This window comes from Taeniopygia guttata, chromosome 2, assembly GCF_048771995.1.
Source record: "Taeniopygia guttata chromosome 2, bTaeGut7.mat, whole genome shotgun sequence".
Classification (NCBI taxonomy): domain Eukaryota; kingdom Metazoa; phylum Chordata; class Aves; order Passeriformes; family Estrildidae; genus Taeniopygia; species Taeniopygia guttata.
The window spans coordinates 42,157,421-42,182,040 of record NC_133026.1 but is presented as its reverse complement, the minus strand read 5'-3'; the positions used below and the strand labels follow the sequence as shown (position 1 = coordinate 42,182,040).

Below are 24,620 nucleotides of genomic sequence, written 5' to 3'. Positions count from 1 at the left end.
AGCTTTTCTTAAAACCCTGCACACCCTCTGCCAATGTGCAACCATGTAATCCTCATTGAAGGGTTGATTTTGGTCCTGCTTTTTAGTTTTTCTAAAGATACAGGTAGTGCTTCACCTCCGATGGCAATGATCATTTACTTGCATTTTCTCAGAGTAAGATGGACTTCAATGATACTGAATTTCAAAAGTTTTTCTGGGCATTAAGACTTTACTTTTTTTTTTTTAATCAGTTGTTTATTTTTCATAAATTCCACTCACATAAAACAAGGTTTAGACATACCACCTAGACCTGCAACCTGTATTGACACACTTGCTTCTCTTCCCTTTAATAATCTACAGAGCCTCTTCCAAACCAGATTAAACATCTTCATGCATAGCTACTGATAATGAATCCATGAATAGGTAACACATTCAATATATTCTGGTCCTCAAATTATAACCACATTCCTTTTAAGACATTTTAAACATGTCTCAGACAAACTTGCTCTTTACAAAGTCACTGAAATATTTCATACAATGAAAATACTGTCACTCTTTTTATCCAGACATCTAATACCAACAAAAACATGAAGGGATGGAAGATTACTGTTCCTTATTCCTTGTACTAATATTCAGACTGTTTTTCCTTCTAAGAAAAACAGAAGAAAACTTTCTATTTACAGTCAGAAAATTTAAAAGTCAGCATTTGTAATCACAGTAACTTGAGAATTTTAAGAATTCCTGCTCTTGGAATATATAAAAAACATAAACATAATTCTCCCTGAGCTAAGTCTAAGAGAAGTGGCATCAACAACAATGAATCACACTGTGAATGAGCCAGCCCTGCACTGATCGGCTCCAGAGATGATTCTGCAGCTGCCCCAGCCACAAGCAGAGAAGCCAGCCAAAAGACCAGAAAAGAAGCCCAAAAGCAGGTCAAGGCTTGCGAGCCAGAACTTGGCATCTGGGTCTTACAGCTGTCAGGGATACTTATGAGAGAAGTCACTGTTGTCTACAGATTTTGAAAACAGTTGGGGAACAGGAAGAGGAAAAAGAAAAAACACCAAATCTATCTACAGCTATTACAAGCCAAGCTAGAGCGGAAACACGATACACGCCAGCACTTCTTCTGTGGCCACAGCATTTGTGATACCAAACCACTACACCAATGAGAACAGGATTATCTGCACAGAAATACAGTTTTGTGGTGATGTGGAACATTAGACTTCCAAAAAGATTTTTCTTCTGGAAAAGAAGCATCAGTGAACAAGATGGACATAAAAACTAGACAACCGCTCCTTTTTTTGTGTGTGTTTCAAAATACAAAATTTTGCCTTCACTTTTTTTTTTTAAGGGGGACAACCTGTCAAATTTTTCTCTATTGTCTAACTACTTCCAGCATGAGTTCCAATATGTAATCAACTGTTTTGTTGCCAAGTTGTATGTACTTTTTATTAAAAAATAAAATAACAACAAACAACAAAGAAAAAACTACAGTTTATCTAGAGAATTCTGAGAAAATATGAAGCTTCACTGTCTTTATTAGGGATTCCATACTATCTAATGACAGACATAAAACTCAGAATGACAACTGCATATTTCAAGAATCACTAAATAGAATTTCCAGTATCTAAACAAAAGGAGAGATTCAGACCAAGAACTCTAGTTTTGCAAAAATTAATTTAAGTGCATATGCAGGCAAAAATCCAAAGCTAGTGGCAGTTTTTGGGAAAGCTGTCTCCACAGATTCTGTACTGACAAGCCAAGCAACTGCCAAGCAATGTTTCAAAACAAGAGAGACTCTTGGAAAGTGCCAAAAGAGATGTTATATTCTGCCATTACAACTCACGCTTTATGAGAAGGAAAGAGAGGACACTTGTACTGGGATTCTCATTGGCACTGTGAATCAGGCACATTCCGTACTAAGCAGATTCCCAGGGAAACACGCACGCTAGCATGGACTGCAAAAATAAAGAAATGTTCAGCTGTGACGAAAATCAAAAGAAAAGCAGAAACAAAGACAATGCAACTTATGTCCAAGGAAAGCATAGTTCTGTTAGAGGTGCTTTAAGCAGAAGTCAAATGAACAGCAAAACACTTAAAACATACAATTTGACAGGATATTTGAATTAATTTTCTCCAATCTATTCTTCTTTCTAATCAGTCTCTATGTTAAGTCGCAGATTGAGATACTATCTCTTATTTCATTTTCTGAGTTTAGAAGAACTAGCTAGTTCATGATATTCTTGACTTTGTAGTCTGATATCCAGCCCCGGAACGTCACACTTCCATCTGTTTTCCTTGGACCACATGAAGCATCAGAAAGCTGTCTCAAGGCACCCTTCTCCAGAACAATCTTCACTGTTATACAAATAAGCCCTCTAGTGGTAAAACGACTGTGACACCCACCATATTCAGAGTTTCTGCGCACCAACCCCCCCCCCCCCCCCAACGATAAAAATCTTATTCTCATAATACCTCCTAACTAAAGGTGAGCCACTAATAATCTCTCTACAACCTCTTTTGAAAGCTATTCATTGAAGATGACAAACTTTATCTTGGGCATGAGTGGCAGCTTTGTTACTGAATCCAGAGATAAAAACATAATTATTAACACAGAATAGAACTGTCAAAGGTACAGAACAAATTTAGCATAATGTCACAGAACTCCCCAGATTTTATGATTAAGAAGTATGCCAAAACAGAGATAATGAACTCCACCACAGACTAGCACTTAACTATGCCCTTTGATTACCAAAATTATGAGTGAATGCTTGTGTTCTTTTCATTCTAAGCTACTGCATTTCCTTTCCCTTCCCTAAGAATATTTATTCTCTACTTCTAAATACTAGTCAGTGACCTGATAATAGAAACAACCACCCATGTTGACCTATGTTTGTGGCAGTGATTTGCATTATAACTGGCCAAACATTGCCAATGCATCATATACTTTATCTGAAGCAACTCAGCTTCACATACTGCCAGGCTTAACACTGTCAAAAATTCTTAAATATTATGCTAGCATTTCATAACAGAAGACTAACATGCTATCTGCTTTTAAAATAAAAGTTATATTTTATATTAGCAAGCATGGGCAAAAACCTCCCATCCACATACTTCTCCTCTTACTTTTAACACAGCAATGCAACAAATTGTTATTACGTGACAAGGAGTCTAAAGGGACAGTGATTCTGTACTGGCATATATTTCCACATATTCAGCAGTACTAATGAAATAAAATTATCTGTGTGGCCAGATCAGAGCTTGCACTATGTTTTTAATGACTCAAGAGCTCAGTGACAGTACCATGGTGTGTTTGCAACATGGCTGCAGGGATAATGAAGGAGACTCTGCTGGGAGAGGTCACTAATCGCCTTCCACAAAACACTGCCTGCTTAAGAACACCTCAGACCCCCTTTCTGTTCTGAGTAGAGGTGAGCTTAGGGAATCATGGTGCACCATCAGTTCACAGAACAGACCCCTATCTTTTCCCACTTGACAAGCCTGTAGCCTACCAGGTAGAATTTAAATTGAAGACTTCTTGGAAAGTGCAAGTGCCAACAAAACTCTACCAACACAACAGCAAATTAATTTTCTGGCCTCCATTTAAACCTTTCTGGTGTGATTTCTGCCTATCATGCATATGCCCTGATATAACAAGTAAATGGTTATAATTGAGAGAACAGTGGCAGAGGATGAATCACATGTTCTGTTGCAACTTGACAGCTAAAAACTCAGTATTAATATATATTTCTGAAATTCCTTGCAAAACCATTCACAAATGAAACTATAGTGCAAAAATGCATAAACTTGAAATGCAGGTTCAGAAGCAACAATAAAACTAAATGTAACTACTCTGACAAGATTGTTAGGAGTTGTATCACTTTCAAAATATTCCAAATAACTGAATAGGAAAAGACACAAATGACTGGAAGACAAAGCCCTCCAATAGTAATTGTTGGCAACTATTAGGCTGGAATGTCTATTCTGTGGGGGCCTACAAAGATCTGCAACGGACTGGATTCCAGTTTAACAGTTTCACTGACAATTTTAGTGATTAAACAGGAAAATTTGCTTAAGAAGTGCATATATGATACCAAGCAAGGAGAAATCCAAGTGCTCTGATGAGCATGATTAGAATTCAGCAATCCAGAAAAACTGAAGAGACAGTCCTACTAAAGAGAAAAACTGAGGAAACAGTCCCAATGAAAAACACAACGTAGCTACGCATTAAAAGATGTGTAGCACTAATTCAGGAAAAAAGTAATATTCAGTACAAGGTTACGCAGAAAAGACAAAAAACCTTTTGACATGCTAAAAAGAACATTACATACAACACAGGATGTACCTGAATATTTTTTATATTCAGAAATATGTGCACATGTAGCTTATTTCAGGTATCATCATTTTAAAAGTAGAGACAACCCTGGTGAGAACAAAATCATGTATTTTGAAATACTTATCTGTGAGAAGTTTAAAGACATAAGTTCATGTCATTCAGAAAACAGCAGTTGGGACATGATCATGAAAGGAACAGTGACTAAATACTTTTCTAAAACTAAAGTATTAACCAGTTTAACTTGTACTTGGGAGATTTTGGTTAAAAATTCGTGAACCACAAGAAGAGAAAGCTCATAAATAGGTTACTTTGCAAGGCTCAAAGCCCTCATGTCATCAATCTCACACATTGTAGGCCTGGTAAAGATTGCATGATCTGGATTCAGAGCAGCTGAAGAAAAGTTAGAGGCAGGGTCTACAAAACACTTAAAACCTTCATTCCCCAATCAGCCAGACTGGCAGAGCTGTTACATGGTACTGCAGCTCCTCCACCTTCAAACAACCACCCTCCGTGTCTCCTGATGAAAAACAGGGTAAACAGCAGCAGAAGGAGAATGATGCACACCTGAGCCCTGTCCTGCCAATGTGAAGCTTTTTCTGAGTTACACACTGAAACACTAGGTGACTCTCTCAGGCCCTGAATGGTTTTGACACTGGTTTTCCAAATGTAGCTGAATTCTGTAATATACAGCACATTAGAAAGGTACCAATGGCAAAGGTGCAGTTTATAGCTACAGATGGCAGTAGACCTAGGGAATCTATCTAACATGCCTCTAAGTCTTGACTTTTTGCCAAAATATTGAAGCTACCATTGAATGCTATATAATACATATGCATGCATAAGGACACTTTTGCACCAGCAGAATCCATCCATATAATTGTACAAGGGCAGTGTCTTGAGGCAATGCACTAAGAGAAAATGACAAGAGAGGCATCTTTTGTTTGGAAGAGTCAACGAAGTTTTAAGTCTTCCCCCAAACTCTTAAAAGAATCCATAAAACAGCTTCTTTTTTTTTTTTTTTTTTTTTTTTTTTAACTTATTAGCCACAATTACTCTGTGGGATGAAAAGAAGCATCAGTCTTTTTCTGTGTCTTCCAAGACTATATCCTATCACTCACTAGATCTCTGCAGCTCAGATGTCTTCAGAGGGAAGCTGAGCAAAGCAAGATGCAGGTGTCATTATTAATGCAATGTGACATTGAAAAGGAAACTGGATTTCCTCCTCCTTTTTATTCAGTTTCTGGTAGAAAGGCATTTCTTACATTTAGCTTCCCTAGCTAAAATTTGAGAAATATATCACACAGCTCTATACATAGTCTGAAGCTGTAGATACTCCTACGCTTCAGCTTCAGAAGACACTTTAAAACTTTTGGTCCCTTGCTGCAGGAATTCTTTTGTATTTAAACTGCATGACTATAGACACTATCAATCTCAGAGTTTAATCTACATGGAGGGTGGGAAGGAAGAGCAAGTTGCCAGCACTGTTATTCACCCTACCATCAGGAAGAATTAGGAATGGAAGGGAAGGAACATGAAAAACAGGCCTAAAACTCAGTGCATTTGAAGCTTCTCATTTTAAAGATTTATACCAGAATAAAATTATTAAAATACTGCAACAGAGCATCCATATGAGGAGGTGTACTCCTAATATTTCTTCTTCAGCATTACCGTTAACTTCTCTGGCTAGCTGAGGTCTTGGTGTAACCATCACAGCACCTGAGGTTGCTTGGAAAGCCTGATCAATTTGCAAGACTCATAAAAACAGAACAAAACGATACAAGGCTCTACCCATATCCAGTAAATTCAGAACCTGCAATTCCAGCCACACCAATACAATACCATCCAGTTAGCAAAGAACTGCACTGTCAAAGGAAATTACCAGTATGTTTTGTGCTACATGTAGCTGCCAAGATAAGCACCAAAATAAGTACAAATCCTAAAGAGTCAGATCCACTCATTCCTACTGACATACCCATAGTCAGTTTTATTTGGCCATGACAGGACCTTCCAGTTCATGAAGCTATTAGCACAATGGTACTAGAATCCCTTTTCCACCTGCTGTCTCCTTGGGGAGGAATATGGCTACATCCCATTCTCCCTACCAGCTGTGCTCTTGACTCTTAAAGGACAGGCTGCAGTCAGAATTTAGAAGTCATTACAGTCTATTCTAATTACCAGGAGTGAAACAGAAACAGGAAGACTGACAGGAGTAGTCTACAATCTCTTTTGCGGATTCCTTTGTTCACATGTAAGGAGTTCACTCTCAAATCAAGTTTATATATGAATTTTATGTTTTTTAAAATAATGAAGTACACTTCTACAGAATTTGTTTGTTAAACTGGCATCAAGACCACTGGAAAGATGTCACACTAATACCCTAATTTCTAATTTCTCCTGCTTCGTCCTGCAATTCCTAAAATTGCACAGGAAGTGAAGCAGGACTGCCAAATGGAACCAATGTTATGTGGACTGATACTTCCATGTATTTTCAACATACTATAATTCAAGACGTATTAATAATTTTTCTGTTACAAATCACTCTTGGTATATCATCTTTTTTTTTTTTAACAAAGCCTCTTAGAATCTAGAAAAAAACGTATTTTAATTCAATAGCTTTATTTGCTAAGCTATAAGAGTAAAATTCTAAACATTTCCTGTAATAAACTGCTTTTTCCAATTTCACTGGATGCTAAAACAAGTTTGTCTCAGATTTTTCAGTGGTTATGAACTTCTAAAAAAATACAAAATATGCTGAGATGCAGATTAACTGCAGTATCACAAGCTATATTGCAAGTTTAATAAAAGATACCCTAATATTTGACATTGGTTTATCCATAATCCATATACCAGGCACATACACACGCACTTTTCATCATACAACAAATCCTCTGACTAAAACTAACCTTGATCAAACATATTATGGTTTATGAATTCTCAGCAGCATCTATCTGTACCTCCTTTGTGTAATTCATTGCAGAGCTTTAGCTGATTATAGGCAAGCATGAGGAATGTCCCTTGATTTCAAAAGGACTGCTCAAGTCATAAAAAAAGCACGACACTCCTCACAGCTTGCACACTGCCACAATAAGTGAAAAACCCTTTTGAAAATTACATATCATTCTACTAATTTCTTCTCATCAGAGGAGTGAAAATCTGGATTGATACTTTCTTCCACTGTAAGATAAAAATTCAGGGCACAAATTAAGTCCCAGTTCTTCTGACATTTACTTTCTAGCATGACTCATGACTATCTTCAGCCTGCGTTTAATAAAAAGTTTTCAGAAAGACTATTAAAAACCCTCAACAAACTCTCTGCTACAGCCTTTCAATCCAGTACTTAATTTTCTTGTACAATTTGAGTTCCAAAATCAATTTTCAACTAAGTGTGCCAGGTGGCATTTAAAAAACAAAACAAAGGAAATGGAAAAATTTTTTTTCACAAATCCAGATTTTACAAAGCATGTGATGCTTGAAAGCTTTTTTCAAAAACGGGTTGGGAGAGTAAAAACTATAGGAACAAATTTCACTAATTTTTAAATAAATACTATAGAACTCATGCTGCAAGCTTCCAATAAATGACTACTAATTATGTTTACAACATTGAGCAGGTATATAAAAAAATTACAACATGAGTACCAAAGTTGACCCAGAAGTTTTAACACTCCAAACAAGAACGTTGGAAGTTATTGTAAAGAATTTTAGTACAAGAAAGGTAAATTCTTCTGCAATTTTTTAACTAGGAAACATGTGAACAACAATACTACATTGTTAAGACTCTTTCTGTAAAGAGCTTTTATATCTAATCAACAATACAGAGGCTCCAACATGTTTGACTGGCTTTCTCCTGCTATTTATAGCCAGTTTTACTGATTTCCTATTCTACATCTCTTTTTCAGCTGCAGCTGCAAACCCCACATTTTCTACCCCACCTGCTCAGAGACACTGATTTTCACTCTTAATCATTGGAGAATACAAATGACAAAGTCTATTTATTGTCCAACGCTACACATAGTTTAAAAACCAAACAAACCAACAAAAATATACCACATTAGACATAGAAATCATAAAAATGGAGACAGGAAAACATTGCAGTCCTAAAAAAGAACACTCCTAGTAAGAACAATACAAAGTAACACAACTGCATCAGAGATAAATGGATATACAGTGGAGCCCTATAGCTCTACCTATTCACAGATTCCTAGGAAAAGCCATTATTCAGGCTTGTGCTGACAGCTACGAGTAGTGCATTTGCAGAGAATTATTTAAATAATTTAAGAGAATAAACTAATACATTATTTACAAAACAAAATAATACAGCTTCATGAAACGCTAAGCTGGTCTTGAAATGGTTGCTACGCAAGAAGGCTTTCAATGTTCATATTCTGTCTTGTCATTAAACAATTACTAATCCTAATCAAGTGGAAAGTAAACAATTAATATTAATAGGTATTAACTTGGCTTTTGTCTGGATGTTCAAGTTCCAACTGCCAGCAAGGAAGTGTATTCAGTATATTCAGGCTTGAGCTGGAAATATTTACACATTAAAGGAAACTTCTTTGTGGGAAATATTAAACTAAGTGGGTTTTTAAGAGATCTAAAAGTCTGATTCTTATAGAGTTCTTCAAAATGTCTTTTAATTGTCTGCAAAGATCTGTTCTCTATTCTTCCTCCCTTTTCAAGTTTTGTCATTCTGGCATCCTTCCACAATCCCAGAAGAAACAGGAAAAAATATTCTTACTCTGTCTTGTCCTGCTGCTCTTCCAGGATGACACTTCTGAAGCCCTTATTAGCACAGTTAAGAAATGTGCTCTCTTCCTAAAGTACCTCTCCCATCCAACCTTCCTAATAGGAATACAGCAGTATCTACCAGATAATGGTAATTCACGAGGAATGGCACCATCTCAGACATATCCATTTGTGATTCCTACTGAAGGAACACTGAAGTACCCTTCTAGAAAATTCAGATCTTTTAGCTAACTAGAACCTGACACCTTTGTGGCTCCCTATTTCTACCATCACCCAGCTGACAGCAAGAAGAGAGTATTACCTTTTTGCTATCATTGTTTCTACTAAGACATCTACAAGGTTTTCTCACAGTGAGAAGGCTTCCTGTGCTCTTAACCTTCACTATAGTGTCACAACCACACTTGCAGAATCCAAGTTAAGAATTAAAAATGCTTCTCAGACAGAAAAGACAGTAAAAAAAAAGGGATAGAGAAAACCTATGAAATTCAGGGTAGAACCAATACACATGGTAATTATCTATGATGCTAAGAGTATATCAACATTAGCTGCTTAAGTAGCATTTTACTAGAGTATAACTCAAACTCTTTTGAAAAAGTAGGTACACCACTGTATAAAGCATTGCACACTTTCCCAGGCAGCTCTGGCCAGATAATTTTCAGCTATTAGGCAGGTTATACTGCAAATCACCAGATTCTGTGAGTTAATTTTGAAAGGGCGTGACTATATAGTTGGCTATACTAATTTACTCTTCCCTTGGCCTCTGCTGCGGAAAGGATCCTGGCCTTTAAAGACCCCTGACCTGATCTAGCTCAGCCATCCTTTGCACACTGTCTTCTTTAAAGATAAAAATCACATTATGAATTGGGTCAGCAAGGAATGAATATTACTGTCAAAATGCTCTAGTTGGGGCAGACACAGTAGTAAAATACATTAACACATTCCAGCTATCAGGGTTGAAAAACCTGATGCAGTACCTTGATTTCTTGCTGTCCTACACATTACTAAATGTGCCCATTTATTCAACACATTCCAGTGTTAGTACACAATTTGAAGAGCACAATTCATTGTGATTGTTTTTGAATTTCAAACATAGCAAACTGAGAACCTGAAAATGGAAGGGTTTGAGTAAAGAACAGAAAATAAAGAGAAACTAAAGAAAATTAGTCACAAATAGGAAAAAACTGTTTTAAGCTCAGAGACTTTCAAAAACCCATTGGACTATTTAAGCATAGATGTTAACATGCATTTTAATTTCTATACTAGCAGAAAGCTACAGAACAAACTTATTTAGATCTTCAAATGTTTTAGTGTTTGTTTTCATTCTGACACACCTCTGGCATTAAGCTTTATTATTCAAAGTGACCAAAAACTCAACACTAAATCAGAATGAATATCTCAAAAGAACCAGTAGATGGCAATAAAAAGATCTGTGATAAATTCTGATTTTGTGAATAAATATAATCTGTAATAATGTATAACCAGAAAAACTGAATTTTTTAAATCTCATTGGTATGGTTTCAGGAGGCTTCTTGAAGCAGCTAAGATTTATACAATTTTATACAGACAAATCCCATGAATCTTTCCCCACATCTGAAGGTAAGGAAAAAAAAAACCCTCAGAACAATCTCTTCCTGTAACTCAGAAGAATAACTTATCTAAAATATTTCTTTATATTAAAACTAAACCTACGATTTCAAGATTCATTTGCAAACTAATATGAATATTAAATGCACTGATATTTGACTTCATTTTTACTCTTAAAATATTGCTAAACAGTAAAATAAGCAACTAGAAGAATTTGTTAAGTCTTTAGGCATAGTTTATAGCTTTAGAAGCTTTCATTAAGTCTCACACCAAGGCTATTCAGCAACTACTGGAAATCTTTGCCAGGGCTTCAGCTCAAAGTTAAAATACCAACATATTTTTATGTCTCACAATTTCAATTCTAGGAATAAACTGCAGTGGCTTACCTGTCTAGCAGAGAATTTTAAAAAATCAAATTACTATTTTGCATTGTATTAAAAATTAAAACATACATATTATATTTTTAAAGGAGGGCTGTTAGGTATGATTTCTCATATATATATATATACACTAATTAAATGTTTGCAGCTGAGGTAGAGGTATTCTAGAAAAGAACAATATGTTAATTGAAATCACCAGTGCTTTGTATTACCCTTTATTAATATTCAGCATCAGTAATGCTGCATTTTTCCATTTTCCTATGTTTTCCCATTTTCACCATATCTAAGCATAAAGAAGTCTTGGCTAGGATGTCTGTTTCACTGAAATAAAATACCTGATGAATTAAATTGCCAAGTATTTTCCAAAAAATGAACCTTAAAGCTGTCAGTAAGGTTTTCACCTTACCACAAAACGTTTTTGAAAATCAGATTTATATTTAATCCCCTAATTAGTATTTTCTCATTATAAGTAAATAATAATTTTTTTTTTCATATACATTTAAGTATTAGGAAGAAAATGAAACCACACATCAAATATTTACCACTACGTACTCTACCTTACAGTTATATCTAAAAACTGACAAACTACTCAGGTTATAAATGTAGTATATGTGCATACATGTCAGTATGGAAAAAAACACATTACCACAAGAAAGAATTTCAACACGGAAAGAAAGATACCTCAAGACTGTTGCCAAAAAAATTTCAGTAGTAAGAAAGTTAAAAGAGTTGCCTAACACTCTCAGAAATTATTTTCTCTGATTAAAGAGCAAATACATTGAAGACAAATAAAGAATACACACCGCAATTAGCAGAAAGAACTAAGAGGATAAGCATAAATTAAAAGCACTTTTTTTTTTTAAAGTGGCACTGACAATTTGGAAAGCAGAGACTGAAAATTTGGAGGGGCATGTTGGAGAGCCATGTACAGGGTTGAAAAACCTGACATATGAGCACAGGTTGAAGAAACTCAGTTTGTTACATTTAGATAAGAGAAGGCTTAGATGGGTGAGTAAGATCTGATCACATTTTTCCAGTGCCTAACAGGTAGTTTTCAAGAAGACAGCGGTACCCGCTTTCACTAAGTTGCACAGTGAAAGAACAAGAGGTCATGAGCTACCAAGTTGCATCAGAAAAAATTTTTCTTCCCATGGAAAAAAACCCTATTATTTGCCACGAGAACAATTAAACAGTGGACCAGGCTGCCCAGAGAAGTGGTTGACTTTCCCTCACTGGTAGTGCTCAAGTCTTAGCTTATCTTGATAAAGACATTGAGAACTTAATCCAGGATCCTGCTTTCAGCAGAAGATTTGGGCAAATAATGTCCAAGAGTCCCTTCCACCTACACTGCTCTTTAGCTCCGGGTGTGAAAACTACAGCTCCTATATCCTACGCTGGGATCTGGCAATAACACAGAAATAATTTAGCAAAAACACCACTTTATACACAGCTGTTATGCTCCAACTCCATCAGTATCAAAGGATTCATACATGGTCTGTATACTGATGCAGCCTATTTTTCTGCATTTTTTCACAGTTCCTTTTCTACTAAACTTGGCCCTTACATAAAAGTATATTTAGCATATGTTCTAAATCCCAAACTCATGAGTTCTACATGAACAAAGCTATTTGCTCCACACATGCAGCACGCTACACCATGCAGGACCATGTCTCACTTCCACCTGGCCAGAATGAAGCCGCGTACATTGCTGCCAGGAAATAATTCAACTGTTTTGTAAAAAAAAAATTTAAAAAAAAAATTACCTAGTTTATCGGGATTTACCGGGAGAACACAGATTGTACTGAAATCTGTTGCAAAACATAAAAAAAAAATTAAAGAAAAAAAAAGGAGAAATTAATTTTGACATAACAATCCACCTAACTTTGCTTTTGCTCAGAAAGTGGATTCAAAAGAACTTAAGCTGTACTCAGGATGTGATGCTGACTGATTTTCAAGTTTGTGGAGAATGCAAAGTATGATGATGCCTAGAAGTAGATGATAAATATACCTTGTCATCTACTATAAGTCAAACTGTTTGACTCTGGTGGTTTTTCCCGGTTTCTCTGGCACACCACTCCAGAAACAACTGCCGAGCTTTCCACTGAGTTAAGTGTTGGGACTACTACATCAAGACTGTTCATCAGAAGTTCAAAGAGCTTCTAATCTATATGACGAGACCTTTGATGAAAAACTACACTCAATGAAATGGAATTCTAAAGAAAAGTTGTATACCAGGCAATTCTCAATTACTTTGATGTTCAATCAGCTTTATTGACACACTATGATTCCTGCTTTCCAGCCTTTTATAAATGGACCATCAGCTCCTTCTCACACAGAAAAACCAAAGCTTAAGAAAGGATTATTTCCTTTATTCTACTCCATACTTCTTACATAACTGACTTTTCAATAGAGGTTTTTCTATGATGTTGATAAAGATGTATGTCCTTATAGAGGACACCATGAAATTAAATCAACACAGACCAACTGTTTAAGCCATGTTTACTACAAATACACTACCACGTCTCTAGGCAAAGGTCCTCATTTTGATCTACAGCACATCTGATTACATTCTTCCCAAAATCATGTTTCTAGATAATAATGTCAGATTTTATAATACCAATATCAAGAAGGACCTTCAGTACTACTGAGTATTTCCAAGCCAATTCCCAAATCCCTCACATGATGTAGAACATCCAGACTAAGTGCACTTCTGCAAAAAAGCTTTCCATTAGTTTACCACACTTCAGAGCTGGATACATGAGTTGCTTTTGCAGGTTAGGACACATTCATGAGGAGCTGTACCTCACAGCTACTGCTTCAAAACACCACTACCAATGGACTTTTAGAAGGAAAAATGACTCTTTAAGAGTTGTACTCAAGAGTAGAACTGATTTCTTGAACTTAGCTCTTAGAGTAGTCCCAACACTGATTTAATTCGCATTCATTAAATATCAGAGTCCACATTAAAAAGGAACAGTCATAAGGAACAAAACTCTTTGCCTACAATTTTTGCAAAAAAAAATTTTAAAAGCAGTGCAGAATTAAAGTTATACTTGTTTTAACCTGCCTCCCTAACAATGCACCAAGTTACTTCAGAGTTATTTCTTTTTTTGTGGTTCAAATCAGTGTAGGGAGTCAGAAGGGATCTGGAACAGTTTCACACAAGCACAGACACATGCTTGGAATGTCCTACTTGGCACCTGAATTCACACCAGAATTATGTTTGAATTATGTTTGAATAACTAAACACACAATGAAATACAGCTGTTTTAAAATTATGTTAATAAGGATTTATTTTTCCTGCTTTAAGGGGATTCATCTACTTCTTTTTGTTTGAAAACTGCATTGGCTGCACTCAGTTAGCATCCATCCATGAGTAAAAGAGGGGAGTTTCATCATTCTGCTCCTGGTTCAAATCACGTTGCCATGGAAGCAGATGTTGAATTGATGAAAATAGGTCAACTGTTTAAAAAAATCACTATCTTAATACTTTAAAAATTATTATTATATTTTATTATTTTAATGCTTGCCATTATTTTGAAATTGGTAATATTTAATTCTGTGGTATTCTAATTAACATTTACTATGCTCACACAATACATATTCCCTCCAAAAATGTAGATAGTATCAGAGTTAAGAGTTGTTAATGGGAAAAAAATATTTCGCATAAATCAGTAGGGGCTGGGTACAGAATGCTTACAAGAATATCACACACAGTTCTTTGTTACTTCAGTAGTGTGGTGTTAAATGTTGCCATATAAGTAGTTTCCATTTGAAGAGGACTAGTATCATTATTAAAAAGCACTAGCATTAAAAAAAAATTCAAGACATTGCTAATACCTATGCTTGGCTTTGAGAGCAACAGTGCTTTTCTGTATAGTTTTGTATCAAACAGATATAAAAATACTCAACTGGAGTCTCAGTTACTAAAAACTTGTTAAAATACTAAAAGACAGCAAAGATTTAAGTAGGTTACCCCATCAATAGAACATGTGAAAATTCACATAGCCAACTCAAAGAAATTTTTCTCTTAACATTTTCAAACTGCCTGCCAAGATGCTGTCAAAATAGCACAAATACACAGTAAAATGTTCATCTTCACCTGCAGTAAACATCAGAAAATAAAATAACTCACCTGTATCATGTTTTTATGAATCTCTGCTAGGTGATCTAAAACACTTTTCTATCAACACTCTGACACATCTGAATTTTTTTCTACCCTGACATTGACATATTTTAGATGCATCAGGTTTGTCCTAGAAGTTTAATGTAATATATTCTGCTCCTGAATACTTCTTTACAATTGAAATGCAGAATTTAATCATGAATTAAGGTGCATGGCAATACTGCCAATACATGAGATTTGTGCTCCTTTCATAGTTCAGAGATCTTTCTGTAGACTGAGTGATATTTAAAGTAAAAAGGCTCAGTGGTGCAGAAGTCCTGCAAATTTAATCCAGCACAAATCTACCACAGCACTGGCTGTGTCTCCCACACACCGCTGCTCCTGCCCTGCTCCCTAGTGGACAGGGTCAGACAGATCCTCCCACACCAATTCCCTGATCTGTTTCATCATGCACCAGGTAAAATAAAGTCCCAGTGCAACAGATAAGATGGGAGTAAATATACAGTAAGCAATAGCAAAAGCATCCCCATCTCTTGAAGCTGACATAAATCTATACTGCTGCTGTTCATAGCCCCACAGCATCCAGTAATCCTCCTTTCTTTGAGCCTTTTGTAATCAATGTTTTTACCTGAAATATGTACAACGGAACTTCTGCTTAAAGAAAAATTTCTGTAACTGAGAACATGTTTAACTGTCAACACAACTGAAACAATTTTCAACAGAAATAAAACTCATGTTTGCTGTGCTCATTTTCATATAGTTTTTTAAAATTAAATTTCTGTATAAAATGTGTTTCACTTAACTAAAACAAACCAACAAAACAAACCAACAAAAAAACCCCAAGCCCTACACCTGTGAATATATAAAAAACTGTTTAAAATGTACCGACAGAATGCCCTTAAGGAGACTGCAGAAGTCTTACATTTCATACTCAGTATTTTTGGAACTGTTTATAACCAACCAACAACATTCCAAAAATAATCACATGGCTCATTATACTCCAGAAACATATTGTAAGACTCACGTGTTGGTTTTGTATCTCTCTGTTTTCTCAGACAATAAATAGCTCATAATAACAGAAAAACAATCACCAAAAACAAACAAAAAATCAGACCAGCATATTTAAAATCATCAGGCATAGTGGGTACTTTTGATTAAAAATTTTTAATAGATCTTTTCTGACCACTGCATTATGGCTTGGTTTTTTGTTGTTCGGTTGTTTTGGGTTTTCTTAATTAAGCAGAATAATTAGAGAAAACTTGAATAATTAGAGAAAAGAAAACTTTTCTTTAACCTAATTAATACCTTTAATTCCCTTTGGCTGGTCCAGCATTAGCCTCCAACAGTCCCTTCATACAATGGTAATTATAGATTGGTTGTTGTCTTCACCAAAGTTCTCTCTCTTTATAAGACAACATTTTCCCCTTCCTCCCCTCAGTACTAATTTACCTTTTCCATCCAAACTTTCTTCCCTTTGTTTTCTGAATCTCCCTTTCCACAGCATTTATAGGTAATTTGAGATACAATGTTAAGGAGTTCCAAGAGCTACCTAATTATTATGCTGCAATTCCTATTCTCTAAGGGTTGCATATAAACAGAATTTAAATTTAGAGAAAAATGCTGGTATTCTCCTTTGGTCTACCAAGAAACAGAGGTCTGACTAGAGATCAAACAGCCAGCTTCACATTTAAACAGATAAAAGGCTAACACACAGCAGGCAAAGGCAAAACCAGCCCCATCTCTGAGCTGTCAGAAATCCATACTGCTTACATTAACTCATCCAGTTTTCACAATGTTACCTCCCTAGATATGTTGTCCAGTAATGAGCTGTATCATTACATTTGACTTGCTAAATTAGTTTTATATTAAAACTACACCTTGCTGAGGTTAATGTAAATGTTGACACGTGCATAATAGAAGAGTGCATTGGGCTGCCTGTAGATGCAAATTTCAGCAAACCAGTTGACATGATTCATATTTACAGCCAACTCCGCAAACCTTAAGGCTTAGAAAATAAAATTCAAAGCAAGCTCATAATTCATTGCAAACACTTAATAGCTGGAAAATGAACAAAAAAGAAATATATGATCCTGGTGCACCTCTGTAAGGTGCTGCACTTTTGCAACTACACTATAATCCAGACCTTTTTCCATGAGAAAAGTAATGCAATTTCTAAAAGCTGAAATAGAATAACGGAAAGTCACGGTAATGCAATACAAGAAAGCCCTGAAGGAAAGTTTTACAGGGGCAAAGTCCTGCAATATCCCCACAGTCATCTCTCCATGTCTGAAAAGGAATGACAGTGATGTGCTTACCACAATGAATTTGGAGTAGATTAAACCCAAATGCTGTTACAATCACAAATATTTACAGTCATGACACATAGTTGTTTCAGATAAGCCCTGTATGGATACATCCATAAAGATTATGTAGGAAGACTTCTTAAGATATGCTGGGGTCACAACCCAAGCAGAGAAATAAACAGCTCACAAAAATGTGATTATTTTGCTTCCTGAAATAACACTACTAAATATTTAAAGTACATGAAGCAATAAATGCATGGTATCTTGGGAATGCTTGGGAAAGTATGGTGACAGCATCCACAGTAAATGAAAACACAGAAGAGAAAGAAATCAAAAAGAAACACTTCTTTGATAGGGAAATCTTAATTTCCTTCTAATAGAAGATGTGATGTAAAGTCCAATTCCTGCTATTATTTCCACTGATATTTGTGTTATTTGCTGCAACATGCATTTTTTGAAGGCAGACTTACCTCTATCAATGCCACAGTCAGAACAAGGTCTATTTTTGAGTCTGGGAAAAGGGCATCCACTTCTGGAGACATTCCAATCAGTACACAATTAGTAACAACGGATATTACACTCATAGTTTCAAAGGCCAACTGAAATAAAACAAAAATATATTTACATTTATGACCATTACCTCTAGCTTATTAGTCCCCAAATTGCTCTGCACAATACCACTCTCTTTATTAAAGCCTCAGAAGACCTATTAGTTTAACTTATTTTCTGTCATCTTTGGGATTCTATGGCATAGTACTTGTTTGGCAAGCAGTCCAGACCGCATCAGCTTGACAAGACCACAACAAGGTCGTAACCTGAACACATTTAAGAGTAAGCACTCATCTGCAGTTGTATTCCCAAACAAATTTATTTCAGGATAAAGGAAAAAGTGCAAAATTCCAAGAGGAATTAGTAGTCCTAACACTGTTTTTGGAGGTTCTGTGTGAATGTTAAGAGGAAAAGGTAAGAATGGTTCAGAATGCCTTTTTAAAATCACAAACCACTTGAGATTTGTTGAAAGATTTACATTTAAACACATGCAATAAATAGCACAAGTCTAAGAAGCTCTTGCCTATAGAGCTCCCACAAAATGTCTGAAAATACAGCTTAACAATTACATTTGCAATATAATGGTTACTTATTCCAAGGTCTTGTCTGGAATAAGAAAGACTGACACAGAATTGTAGTGACTGTTACAATGAATTAGCAGAAATAACTTTCTCCTTTACAAGAAAGTAACTCAGTTCACCTGATGAAATAACTCCAGTATTCCTTTAACATAAATCTTTCAGCAAATGCTCTTATTTCTCATATGAAACGGATGACTTGAAAATTTAGTTATTATTTTTAATTCACAAAGCAAATTAATTTCTGCTATTATTTAAAAAAACAACACTGTAAAAGGAAATTACTGTAGTGTAGTAATGTAATATTTTTTTCGACCTACTCCCTTGATTGAAACAAACTATTTTAGCAAAAAACAAATGCTATTAATACACCTGTAGCTACACTTGTGACTTATGACCACAGCCTGATTATTTTGGTGGTTACACAATGTCAACATCTTAATGGCATATAGATCAATGCAGCTATATGCCATTAAGATGTTGATAGCATAGATCTGGACTGAGAAAGTACATCCCATGTTAAAATGTAATCAGATTATAATTCACACATTTGAATAACATATTAAAAGACTTCACCTCTAAGTCCACTTCATTAATATCTATGTATGTGTCTAATGAACATTGCTCATAATCCTTGGTTTGCATGCTTTTACTGTATGTTCTACTTGAGGTTTCAGGATTTCACTTTTCACCTCTCACTTGCTTCACTTGGTAACATTTACAGCCTCTTCAAACTGAATAATCCATTAACTCACTGTGCCCTTTACCTCCATTACATAACATTAGAAAACCTGTTAAATAAAACTAGACTATGGATCATCCCCTACAAAGGTCTCCCAACCTTATCAAACTCCCTTATCAAGCACTTTGTTATGGAATGCTAAAGCTTCCAGGTGCAATTTAGGCACTTCAGAAAACTCTGGTCAGGATCAGTTCACTGATGCAGCACACTCAACAGGCCCCAAAATAGCTGGTGGCAGCATGACTGCATGGACAAACAAGCGAGGACAGAAAATGCTTAACCCAGTACTATTACCATGAATTTGTTTAGATAGACTACAGTGCTCAGGCTGTGCAGAAAGTTCCAGCTCCTGCTCACAGATCCAGGTTATTTTCAAATCAGTCAGCTTGAGCACCAGTAACCATGGGTGCATAGGCCACAAGTCTGGCTTAGGAATCCAGCTACTTACTACTACTTAAGAAATTGAAGAAATTCTTCCATCAGAAGTTACCATTTCTAAAATACACCGGCTATAAAGAATACTGGGCAGTAGCTGGAAGCTTTGCTTTGTTGAAGTTGCAACAGAAGTACAATACATACACAAGAACTAAAGAAAAGAATTGCTTTCTTTTCCAAGGCAGCTGAAAGGCATGTGGTCAAAAAACCCACCAAAAATATCACTGGGATAAACAGCTGGACAGATGATATTCCAGGGCATAGAAGAGAACAAAGTACCTACTGAACTTTGAAGTGGCTCATGGGACATACACAAAGCTTTCATACTGCTGCTGAAACCTCTTTTAAACAAATGAACAGAAAAAAGAAGACACAAAAATTACCTGCCAAACACCAATATTTGCTGTGGGTTCTGCAAATGGACGCTTGTAAACTCTGCACATCTTTAAGGCATCAGAGTATATCTCTGTGATGTTGTTTAACACTGCAAAAACAGCTGCCAGTGGATAAACACATGAGAAAAGACTCACATAGCCAAACTGTAGGAACAGCTCCAAGTAATCATCAAAAGTACCCTGAAAAACAGAGGAAATACAAGAACAACTTTAACCTACAAAAAACCTATGATGAAACACAGAAATTGTACTACAGTTGTAAACACACTTCCTCATCCCAAAACAGTTGTTTGGAAATGACTGCTGATAGTAGACAAGAAGAATTTTTTAAAAATCCAATTAATTTGGAATTACTCAATCACTAAAAACTTGTTATAAGGAGAGGCCCAGATTTTTCCTTTTGCCTAATGCATTTTCTGCAAGTCACACTTCCTATCCTCATTACATGAAGTAACTACACATTCAATCTATGCAGGTTTCTGAGCATCTCAGTGAAACAGTAACAGAAGGAACAGTGAAGAATAGAAAAACAACACCATGCATTTAAACTGATAGAACATTCTCCAGAGAGCACTATGGCAACAGAAGTCCTAGCATTTCAGACTGTCCATGAAAGACCTAAACAGAATGGTAGGCTGGTATATACACAAATATTTTCTGGTATTTCTGCTTGTTTTTTTTCAAAATGGGTAGGACAGATTTAGTGGACCACTTGACGATTGCAGTCTACAAGGCAGCACTGACATCTGAAAAAAACAATTAGTGCAAACAAAAAACCCCATATAAAAAATTCCAATAGGTCTATCTCCTGACCTTTAAGCCAAGAATGTGGGTACTTAAATGCTGATTAAGTATGCAGGTGATCATACATTTATTTGCAGATTAGTTTTGTAGTATTAACAACAGTTTGCTATGATTGCAGCAATTTTGTTATGACAGAACCAAACCAACCCATTTTAAAGAAAAAGTGCTCATAAACAAAGGATGGTGAAATACCACGAAGAAGTTAAAGTGGGATCTAGGTATCTTGTATTTACACAGACACATGTATTGTTCTCTCTCTCAAAACTAAAATCGTGAAGACTTGACAGAAACTGAAATTACTGCAAGAACCACATGAGAGTGGTTTTGGCTCCATGCATCAGACACATGGTTATCTACTCTTTTTTGCCCATCATAGCTGTTAAACTGACTGCCTTCTCCAACACCTAGTGCTTTTTTCTCCTAGGAAACAGAGGGAGGCAGTAGACGTCTACATGCTCACAAATCAACATGGGGTACTCATTAATTGCATTTCTCACTTGAGTTCGTTTTTAAGTCCCACAGTATTGTTCAGTCTCACAAGCCAATCTGCCGGCCAGACCATGAACAGCTACCTAACTTGTAAACCCATTAAGATTTTTTCCTCAGAAACATTTTGTACAAACCCTGTATTTTACTAAGCTCTTCCTAAGGGACATTTGCAGGAACATCCACAGGAATGGCAGCCACACATCTGCTACTGCTATCATTTTCTCGGACAATCACTGCAGGCAGAGAGAGAGCTTTCCTTTGTGCTCCTCCTTCTGGTAACTGCACAGTATTCCCACTGCTTCCACACGCTTCTCATTTCCTTGCCCAATACCTATTGGCTTTTAGAATAGAAGAGTATGAAGTAAGTAAGTATTTATTTTTCTCCTTCTCAATTTATGAAACTCTGTGTAGGAAAACAGGAGTCTGAGACAATGTTAAAAAAATTTGTAACTGTGCCATCAGCAGCCACAACATCAGCTACAGCATCAAGGAAACAAAAACTTAAATTAAGGGAAAAAATTAACTAGAGGAGTGTAGCAGAAATTAAAAAAATAATAATAAAAAAATTATTGCAGGATGTTTTTACATCTTAAACAGGGCTGGATATTTGAAAAGTAAGTGAGAATGAGGACAAAAAGAATAGAGAATTCAATATTGAAGAGTATGCAAAAGAAGGAATCAAAACAAGAGAGCCTGAAACACAGAATTCTGTCAAGACTCCTCAGTTACTAAACAGTCAAATGCTTCCCCCTTGTGACAGTTTTAATTTTAGAAATATTCTTGCCTGCTGACAGCTCACTGCTTACAAACAAATCAGCAGTCTAATATCGTTTATTCACAAGCACAGCAAAACAATAATCTTAAGATTGAATATAAAATGAAAGCTTTGAGTACATGGTATTTAGAACTGAAACTGAGGCTAGCAGTGGACACACCCAAAGCAAAGTCCTCACTCTCTACAATTGACCTCTTGGGTACCCGAGAAAAACTATTCCGGGTACAACAGTACAACAGGTGCAGATTCATTTGATCCAGCTCTGCAGAAGCAGCACTGGGCAATGTGACTCAGAGACACCACACTGGTTTTGTATGTGACAGCTGAGAACCAGGAGTCAGCTCAGGTCTAAGAGGCAGAGCTTATTTGGTTGGGCCTGATGCTGACACACAGCTCTGGGAGCTGTGCTGGCTGATGTGCAGGTGCAGTGCTGGACTGTGCTGATTTACCAGCTCAGACACTAACACAGGGACTTCTGCTGTGTTCTGCACTGCAAGACAGGCTGTCTAATTCTATCTCCCTCACAGGAACACATTTGTACAGCTTTTAAATTGCAAACGTGATAGTTCTTTCTCCTTTTCCCATTCTCCTTTTCCCATGGCACTTAAAGCAAGAAGAATCTTATATGGTGCTATTACCAAATTTCAATGTACCTTTATAACCAAATTACAATTTCCTGTACCTTTTACATGAAAGGTACACTACTTACATGTACTTCTTATTCTCTAAAAGCAAAAATCATACAGTATTAAGACTCCTGTGACTGTGCTGGCAGCATCTGATCAAGTTATCAGGCAGTCTGTGAGGCTTTAACATACACAACAACATCCACTGTGTAAATTCCTTTAGAATTTTAAGTAATGAATTGCATGGAATCTGCTAAATACAATTAAAAATTATACTGGGTAGGAGGTGGTCAAGAACAGAACCAAGAAGACAGTGAATACCAAAGCTGTGGTTTTGAGAGGCAAGAGCATCCAGCAGGATTATTGTTTTGAAGAGTTAGTTTCTTCTGTCCTCCATTTCTGACCCCATCCAGATATAAGTGCTCTCTCTCAGGCTCTAGTTTAACTGACCATTTAAACTAGTACCATTGCAAAATCAAGCCAAAACAGAAATAACTTCCCTCTCCCCTATGCCAGCCTACTCATCCTGGTAGTCTTTGGGTTACCCTTGGGGATTAAGGGCATATTACACAAACACTTCTTTCCAGTGATACGGGGTTAGGTAGCTCCAGAGAGAGCTGTTCATTCCTTCCCCTCCATTCTGGTGTTACTAGGATCCTGCACTGTATCCACTTCTTGATCCAGGGTAACACACAGCTCCATAAACAGCTACCAGCAAAGCTGATGAAGCTGGAAATAAGCTGTCATGCCAGAAAGCCAAAAATATTCTTGTTTGCCTTGGCTGATGCCTCTGTCAACTACAGCCCAGAAAAGTTTTAACTCTTTTAAGTACTACAACATACCAAATAGGTTCCCATTTCTTTCTCCATGTTGACCTGTTCAGCTAATGACAGGTCCATATCAGTTTTCTTGGAGCACATGCGTTTCTTCATCTTCCTGTTGTATCTCTTCTGGAGCCAGTAAGGAAGCAAGGATTCTGCAAATTGGTTGAGGATCTGCGAAGTTATCAGCAAAGTGGCCAAGCTCTAAAGTTAAAAAAAAAAAAAAGAAAAAAATAATACAACTGTGATGAACCTATGATCATTTGCAATTCTGTGAGCTCAAGTAGTACTCTAAGTTACTATACTATGAAAAAAAGGCCAGCCTAACAAACCTAGGAATAGCATACAAAAAGTGTACATGATCTAGTTCCCATCCTTTGCTGTGAGCTGAAAAGGACTGATTAGGAGTTAGCAGTCTAAATATTTTGTGTATCTGGTTGTATCTTGAAAACAGTACACCAAGTACAATGAAGGGTAATGCATATTTAATATATGCCAATGACACTTACAGAACTAAAGACAGAATTTTTTTCTATGCCTTTCATTTCTTGATTTTACCTGAAAGTAGAGAAAATGGCACAAATGTTATGTCTGGTATAGGAATGTAAAGTGTTTTGCTAGAGATCACTTCAGAGTAACAGAGGTCTTGAGCTGAAGTTCTTGTTCATTATGTTTAGAGTAAAAATATTTTCCTTATACCAAATTGTCATGCATTTGAGTGTGAAAGTTGATTTAAAATACCAACTATGAAATATTTTTACTTGTATTTATTCTCAGATCCTCACTGTAGTCAAATTTAATCATGACCCTATCCTCAAGAGTCTCTCATTAAGAACACTACAGAGAAGAACATCTTCTAACATAAAAGGAAATAGAGAGGAAATGAAAATTTCCCAGTCTCATCTGTGTGACAGAATAATCAAATTTATTTAAAAACAGTTCTTCATTT

At 36.2% G+C, this 24,620-nt stretch overlaps 1 protein-coding gene across 2 annotated transcripts in view; it reads right to left on the bottom strand.

The window, feature by feature from the left end:
• ANO10 (anoctamin 10) overlaps positions 1–24,620 on the bottom strand; it is a 121,480-nt gene that overhangs the window by 82,379 nt on the left and 14,481 nt on the right. For both annotated transcript variants that reach the window (XM_030265030.4, XM_030265031.4), the window contains exons 9-11: positions 23,693–23,875; positions 20,145–20,336; positions 17,928–18,056 (exon numbers count right to left, since the gene is read on the bottom strand). In XM_030265030.4, coding sequence (XP_030120890.4) covers positions 17,928–18,056; positions 20,145–20,336; positions 23,693–23,875 — 504 coding nt within the window. The remainder of the gene's footprint in view (positions 1–17,927; positions 18,057–20,144; positions 20,337–23,692; positions 23,876–24,620) is intronic.